Here is an 8,438-nt window from a genome sequence, read left to right as displayed (position 1 = left end):
GAATGTTTCTAAGTCGGGGGTTCTTTTTTCCTTTTGAGAGCTTCCGCTACGTGCGCTGTGAAAACAGTTAAAGTTTTGCATAAATTATGTATCACAGAAATTATCCTCGTAAAAAGTTCTAAAAAAAAGTCCGCGACAGCATATATCTATCTTTTAAGGTTGGCTCACTATAACATTTTTTATACCAACCAAGTTTGTTCTAAAATAATGCATTATTTGGGACGATGTTTTTATAAACATGATATTAATCCTTATCTAAATAAATACGGTATTCATCACAAGTATTTAATTTAAAACAAAATAGCCTTTTACATAGTTCGATTTCAATGAGTATCTCAGGAGATATCGCAGTTTTAAAATAACATCGCAGCAAAATAATGATCAAGTATTGTGCGCGCCTCTGTTCCACGCGGACAAAGTCGCGCGCAGAAACTAGTAATGTAATACTTAGAAAAATACCAACATAAACGTCGCACGGAATTTAAAAACAAAAGAAATTCACAATTATTTAAAGTGGTATAGTAGATCACATCTAAATAGTACTGCTTCAAGCAATATTATTTAGTGTCCCTATGGTGAGTATGGTGATCAGAGCTCCTGGAGGGATTGGGGTAGGGTCGACAACGCTTTTGCGATACTTGTAGTGTTGCAGGCGTCTATAGGCTACGGTGATCGCTTACCATCAGGTGAACCGTACGCTTGTTTGCCGACCTAGTTGTATGAAAAAAGTAAAGAAGAAGAATTTGACATTTTGATGCTAAAAGCTATAGGCAATTATAAAACTCATTTTTTTAAATGCACCAATAATTTGTATCTCTTTATTTGGTGGTTCTTCTCATCTCTTATTCACTCTTTCTTATTTTTAATACAATTAATAGAAACAAAAAGTCTTAAATCGTGTTTTTATAGAAGTTTCAGCAATTACGTAACCTTTATTTATGCGGCAATAATACAGCGTAGGTTGACAAAAATAGTCAGATAAATAAAAATTATTGAATATAACTCGAAAAGTACTTGTCAGATTTGGATGGAATTTAAGTGGGAACACATAACACGCACCACTTTTCAAAAAAAAAGTATCGAAATCAGTCCACCTAGTCAAAAGTTCTGAGGTAACATGAAAAAAAAATACAATCGAATTGACAATCGCCGCCTTTTTTTGAAGTCGATTAAAAAAGAACGAAATTCGCTGTTAAATGGGAATAACGTTACAAATATAATTGTATTTGCTCGCAAACGAAAAAAAACGACATCAATTACATCGACAACTAATACAACGTAGGTAGACGAAAAAATAGTCAAATAAATACGCGTTATCAAAGATTACTCAAAAATTTGTTATCAGATCTCGATGAAATTTAAATGTGACCACACGATAAACATCAGCTTTCGATTAAATTTAAAAATTATCAAAATCGGTACAACCAGTAGAAAGTTATGCGGTATAATACAACGTAGGTCGACGAAAAAATAGTCAAGTAAAAACGCACTATTAGATATAACTCGAAAAGTAGTTGTTAGATCTCAAATAAATTTTAATGGAACCAAATGAAACGCACCACCTTTTAAATAAATTTTTTTTGTCGAAATCGGTCCACTTAGTCAAAAGTTATGAAGTAACTAACATACGTAAAATAAATACAGTCGAATTGAGAACCTTCTCCTTTTTTGGAAGTCGGTTAATAAACTCGAAAACTACAATTTCAATCAACATTCGGTAACCGACTTTGCTGGCGGTGACAATGCGATTAACGTTTAAGTTATAACTACCTTCTGATACAATTTTTAACAATTATTTTGATCTACCTCCGTATAAACCAAGTATAGTGTACAGTAATTATCTATATCAATATTTATAGCTAAATTTCCTGCATAAAATATGGAGCAGCCCGACTGCGGTAGTACCTCGACCTAACCGAAGATCACGGCTAAATTAATATTGTTTTCAAGCCGTGTTGTGTTTTTATGGTAAGTAAGGTGGCCAGAGCTCCATAAAAGGGTGCAGGGATGGAAAAGCGCTTTTGATGCTTCTGATCTTACAAAGCGTCTATAAGCTACGGTAACCACTTAACAATAGGTGGGTCGTACACTTGTTTACCTCACTTGTCGTATAAGGAAACATTTTCTTTTCAGGATTTTTTTATATCAATAATAGTTTATTAAACATTATACATATTTACAATTCACAACTTAAGAACTAAATATTTACAGATAGTTTTGGTATAAATCCAATGCCGAGAATGCTAGAATAAATTGAAAATAATAATTTTAATTTATTTTAAATTAAATTTCAGGAATTGTGTTTGTTCCAAAATGAAAAAAATACTTTAATTTACACTGATTTGTAATGAAATGAGAACATCACCAGCGCAATCAAAATACTCTTTCTTCATTTCCTCCATTGTCAACATAAAACACAGGCAGTGTGGCTAAACTTATTAAAATGTCTGCGCTTATATGTTAAACAATATTCATTTATGTATTCGTTAACGCAAAAGAAATATAACTAAAGTTTTTTTATACCCGACATTAAATATAATAAATAATTTCGCATGCTTCGCTAAAATATTATTAAATCATGACAAAATCAAATTACATTAACTGAATAACCCATTATTAATTATTAAATTATAACACAAACCCTAAATAATAATTATTATCATACAACGTAACTACTTTTTTAAAAATTTACAGTCGATATTTTTTTTTTCATATTACTATGATAAACGTCTCCTAACTCGCCAGTCACGTGTTGTGTGTTGTTAATCGCGTTTTCTGTCAATTTTTTTTAACAAAATTTTCGATATGTGGTATCTTCTGTAGCTGATCTGTACCCTAGACCACTGGGCGACCTCTATTCAAAACAAAAAAAAAAAAACAAAAACAATCTGATATAATTTTTTTCGATTTCGCTAAAGAGTCTGTAAAGCTTTAGTTGCGTGTGAGTACGCAGCTCACTCGTGGAGTAACAGGATAATTTTATCTTATTATTAATATACTAAATTTTAACGAATAAATCAACGAATATTATGCTAAGGCAAAATAATTATAATTATTTAAACTATTTTACAATATTTTAAAAAGTAGTACTATTTTCAGTAAATCTTGTATGTTGTGCAAATATAACGTATCAACGCAATCTCGCTCGACTTCGTTTGCGGCTGCCAACCCTTTAATGGTGATCTATAAGGTAAGTTGTAGGTTCTTTTTTTTGTGCATTATGAGCTTAAAGTCAGAGAAGCTGAAAATTCCTCAGAGAATTCCTCAATTTCTTTTCTTGTCTTCGCAATCTGTACCAACTCTCGTAGATACATGTAGGTAAAAATCTATGCGCTCACTTAGTGGATTTGAAATTCTGAATATTTATTTATTAAAATTACATAAATAGTGCGTTCGATTCCTATCTAAGTTGCTTTAAATGGGGTATTCAGTGGATGAAATAGATCACGTTCCACCTTAAAAAAATAGGTACCCTAGCTTTTTAAAAATTTTACTTTGTCTTAATATACGAGCTACTCTGGCAAGCTACTTCTGCATAACCGTCCAATAAGCACGTAAGCATGGCTATAATTTATAAGAATTAACATTCTACGAGGAAAAGAATTCTTACGACGTTCTTTAATTGTATTCGTCAGTTGCTAATAATTTTCCTTTTAAAGGCGTGTTTACGTGCTCACAACAGGTATCATGCAGGACGAGCCTATATAAAGTAGCTCGTTTATTTAAACAAGGTCAAATTTAAATATGAACTAGGAATTTAAGATGTTTAATGATAGGCGGCGTAAAATTGTAGGTGTTTTCACGTCGAACGTGATCTATAACACCTACGGAACTTCCCATTTGAAGGAATATACCTAACTTTGTCCTAACAATTAGGAACACAAAAAAAAACCTTTCCGATTTGTCACATTCATTCGGAAACTAATCGCGCTTATGTATTTCTGCGATTCACTTTTATTTATATGAGTAACAGATATTGACCTGAATGAATTATTTCATAATAAAAAATACCATGTAAAAATTAAATTTAAAATGCCTAAAATAAGGGGTACAAATAAAAATAAAATTTTCAGTGCACTAGTTCCACTGGTTATTTAATTTCGTAGGCATAATATTAAAGTACCCTCTATTTTACATGATCTTTTTCTACTATATTATTATTCATATACCCGAAATTTGTCTCTCAAGCTTCACTTTTATAACTCATATTTTATAACCGTCACAAGTTTGAATAAAATTAACCGTTCGTTAGAATTCGGAGGAAACTAAACCAGCTTAAATCGAGTTAGTGCTTAAAACTTATTTTGTTTTATTTTACAGACATATACCAACGTGCTTTGACATTTTATTTATAATATACATATCTGCTGACAAGAATTAAAAAATCAAAAGAAAAAGATAAAGAAGACAATGAGAGGTTTACTGTTTTATATGAGTTTGTTACTACTTATATTTTACATCGATGGAATTAAAACTGCAAGAATATTAGCAGTATACCCGTTACCATCGATTAGTCACCAAATAGTATTTCGAGCCCTGACCGATGAGCTGGTGAAACGGGGTCATGAGGTGACAGTCATCACCACCGACGCCAAGTACCCGCCAAGAGAAGCACCAAAGAATCTCACCGAAATAAATTTGCACGATCTGTCTTATCAAATTTGGAGGGACGTATTATTTCAAAAATCGTTTAACAGCATAGATAATATATATGATCAAATGAGTGCAGTTCTTCGAGCTGGCAGTGCAGTGTTTCATTCAGTGGTAAAAACGAAAGAAGTACAAGATATTATAAATAAAAAATACGGCGAATATGATTTAATATTATTAGAAGCTTGTGTCAGATCGGCATTGATTTTTTCACATTATTTTAAAGCACCAGTGATACAAATTAGTTCTATGACTTTATTCAAATATCATTTAAAAGCAGTCGGTGCTGATACACATCCTCTTTTATATCCAACACAGTTTCATCAAAGATTATACAATCTTACGAGATGGGAGAAGCTTCAAGAACTTTATAATGATTATCGGATAGAAAATCTTATAAACGAAATCGCAGAAGAAGACACTAGAGTATTAAAATCAATTTTGGTTTCTGATTTACCACCCATACGTGATCTGTCTAAAAATGTACACATGCTGTTTTTGAATGCACATCCGATTTGGGTGGACAATCAACCAGTACCTCCAAACGTTGTGTTTATGGGCGGAATACACATACCGCCACCCAAGCCCTTACCACAGGTGAAGTTATTATTGTTATCTTAATAAAATCTTTAAAATTTCAACTCAAGTCTTATCCCCAATGCTTAATCACCGCCAATCTATAGACATATAAATACGTATATGTCATAAAATTTCTTTTGATTTTAATGCTCTTTAATACAAAGTACATAATGAAATTAGAGGTTACTCAATTCGACCGTATAGATATATATGTGTGTATGTATTTTCACGGATAACTCCGTCGTTTATGAACCGATTTTGATAATTCTTTTTTTGTTGGAAAGGAGATATCCCTAGTTTGATACCATGATAAGAAAACCGGGATCTGATGATGGGATCCTAGAGAAATCGAGGGAAACTCTCAAAAATTCGCATAACTTTTGACTGGGTATACCGATTTTAATGTTTTTTAATTTAATCTAAAGCCAATCTATATCATGTGGTCACATTTAAATTTCATCGAGATCTAATTACAACTTTTAGAGTAATTTTTGATAATGTGTATTTACTTGACTAGTTTTTCGTCTACCTACGTTGTATAACTTGTCGATATAATTGAAATCGGGTTTTTTTCGTTTGCCTGCAAACACAATTATTATCAAAATTCAATTTCACAACTGTTCAATCGGTTTAAATCCAAGTACTCACAAATCATCACTATAATTATTAATGTCATTACTTATCTTTGATAAAAATTTAGTCATACTTTTTAAGTTATTTCTTAGGCATAAAACACATCAATAAACAGTAATTAATATTGTATTTTCTTTCATAGGACCTGCAGGCGTATTTAGATTCGTCTAAAAATGGTGTAATATACTTTAGTCTGGGAACGAATGTCAGACCTTCTGTTTTGTCTCCGGAGAAGATAAATATATTCATAAAAGTGTTTTCTCAACTCCCATACGATGTTCTATGGAAGTGGGACAAGGACGAGCTTCCTGGAAAATCTGAGAACATTGAAACCTTCAAGTGGCTTCCACAGTCAGATCTTCTGAGTAAGTTAAATGAAATTAAAAAAAATACAATTTATTATGATTGCGTGTCGATTGATAGTTAACTATCACATTCTAGTCTGTAAAATAAATAGAATAGGTATAAATTAAAACAAAAAAAAAACTTTCTGAAGGATTATAATTTTAGTTAAGAAAATACTAAAACACTTTTTTATTATTAAATATTGTTTCAACCACACATTACAGAACATTATGATACTAAGTAATTGTGTTTGCTCGCAAACGAAAACAAACCGACTTCGAGAACATCGGCAAGTTACAACGTAGGTAGACAAAAAAATAGTCAAGTAAATAAGTGTTACCAAAGATTAATCAAAAAGTAATAATAGATCTCGACCAAATTTAAATGGAACTACAATACTAGTATCAGGTTTTGATTAAAATAAAAATTATTGAAATCGGTTCACCCATTCAAATGTTCTCATACATAAAATAAAATAAAAATACACATGAATTGAGAACCTTCTCCTTTTATGGAGTCGGTTAAAAAATAAAGAAATGTTACTAAACTTTTTTATAAAACATCTAAAATAGTGTTTCAATATTTATTTATAACGAAGTGTAACACATTTTTTTTTCAAATTGTCTTTGATTACAAAAAAAAAATAATGTTGAATGTAATAGATACCATTATTTTGCGGATAGCTTCATCAGCAATAGATACATGAAAATATTTTGCATATTGTTACGATTATGTTAACTAGTAGTTTTTTAATACCTGAGAAATATTTCTTACAAGTGTCGTATTTTATAAATAATTCTCATTTCAGGACATCCGAACATAAAGTTGTTTATAACACAAGGTGGTCAACAGTCGTCGGATGAAGCTATAAATGCGGGAGTCCCTCTCGTCGGTATACCGATGCTAGCTGATCAGTGGTTCAATGTCGAGAAATATGTCCGTCACAAAATAGGAGTTAAACAAGAAATGTCTACACTAAATGAAATCGAATTTAAGAAAGCTATTGAGACTGTCATCGGTGATAAAAGGTATTTTTTCTATGTCAGATAATTATTTTTTAGGTCTTCGTAATGCACAAAAAAAAACATCATTTCAGTCGTTATTTAAATAATCAAATGTTTATTCAAATCTACGTATGTGTAAGTTAGTGGTGCCTCGTACATATTGATACTAACGTACGAATACCTCCCCGCCGATTACGGCCACGGCGACTGCATTCAACTCCGGTTTTGTCTATGGTGTGCTCGCGCGTGGCTTATGTAGCCAATTTTTTGTGTAGTCTTCGCATACTGCGGGCACGCTAGCACACCGTTTACATAATTATAGGTAAAGGTCGCTGGTGGATATATCATAATAATACTACAATATATCGTAATAAAAATATTGCCTTAGAACACCATTGTCATTTTTGTGTTGCGTTACCTTTAGAACAGTACCAATTGAACACGAGTGTTAGCTGTTTCGTACCCTTCGTAATCTCCTCATTTATAGTACGTTGTACATTTTACAGCTATCGTGACAATATAAAGCGGTTGCGCAGCATCATGTCCGACCAGCCTCAGTCCCCGCTGGAGCGCGCGGTCTGGTGGGTGGAGCACACGCTGCGACACGGCGGCGCCACGCACATGAGAGCCGCCGGCGCTCACTTGTCGCGGGCGGAATACTTCGAAATAGAATTATTTCTGATTATAATGACATCATTACTGTTTGTTTCAACCCTATTATCATACTATATATCTAAGCTACGGAGAGTTGTATCACAAAATATTAAAATGTATCAAAAACCAAAATCGATTTAGATGAAACTATAAAACGTGAAACTCAACATCAAAGCTGTAAATATAATAGTAATGTAATTCTTATGCTCATATACAAAATTTTAATTGTTAGTTATTTATTTTTACAAAAAAAATCTTATTAATGCTTTATTTTTTATATTATACGACATGCTACATTATATAGGAACTGTTATGAATTATTTAATAAAATATAATTTGTTTTAATAAATTTTTGTTTCTTTTGTAATTAATATAGTATCACATTGGATTAACACACAATTAATATTCGCTCAATTAATGCCGTGTGGTGTCAGCCGATTAGAATAGCACCACCCCCTTTCTTCCCATGGGGGTCGTAAATGGCGACCGATGAAGTCCTGGAGAAGGAAAATTTCATTTGATTGCTCATTGCCAATGATGATGATGAATATTCGCTCAATAACTTAGTTGTTA

General features: G+C 32.1%; 1 protein-coding gene across 1 annotated transcript; it reads left to right on the top strand.

Moving 5' to 3' along the window:
• Positions 1 to 4,431: 4,431 nt before the first annotated feature.
• LOC123664748 (UDP-glucosyltransferase 2-like) lies at positions 4,432 to 8,056 on the top strand. Its single transcript, XM_045599238.1, has 4 exons — positions 4,432 to 5,247; positions 6,005 to 6,227; positions 7,016 to 7,235; positions 7,718 to 8,056. Exons 1-4 carry the CDS (start codon positions 4,432 to 4,434, stop codon positions 8,004 to 8,006), a joined length of 1,548 nt encoding a protein of 515 aa, XP_045455194.1. The 3' UTR covers positions 8,007 to 8,056.
• The last annotated feature ends 382 nt before the right edge of the window (positions 8,057 to 8,438 follow it).

Source organism: Melitaea cinxia, chromosome 22 (assembly GCF_905220565.1).
Source record: "Melitaea cinxia chromosome 22, ilMelCinx1.1, whole genome shotgun sequence".
NCBI classification, from domain to species: domain Eukaryota; kingdom Metazoa; phylum Arthropoda; class Insecta; order Lepidoptera; family Nymphalidae; genus Melitaea; species Melitaea cinxia.
The sequence above is the reverse complement of the archived record's forward strand: the minus strand, read 5'-3'. Positions and strand labels throughout refer to the sequence as shown.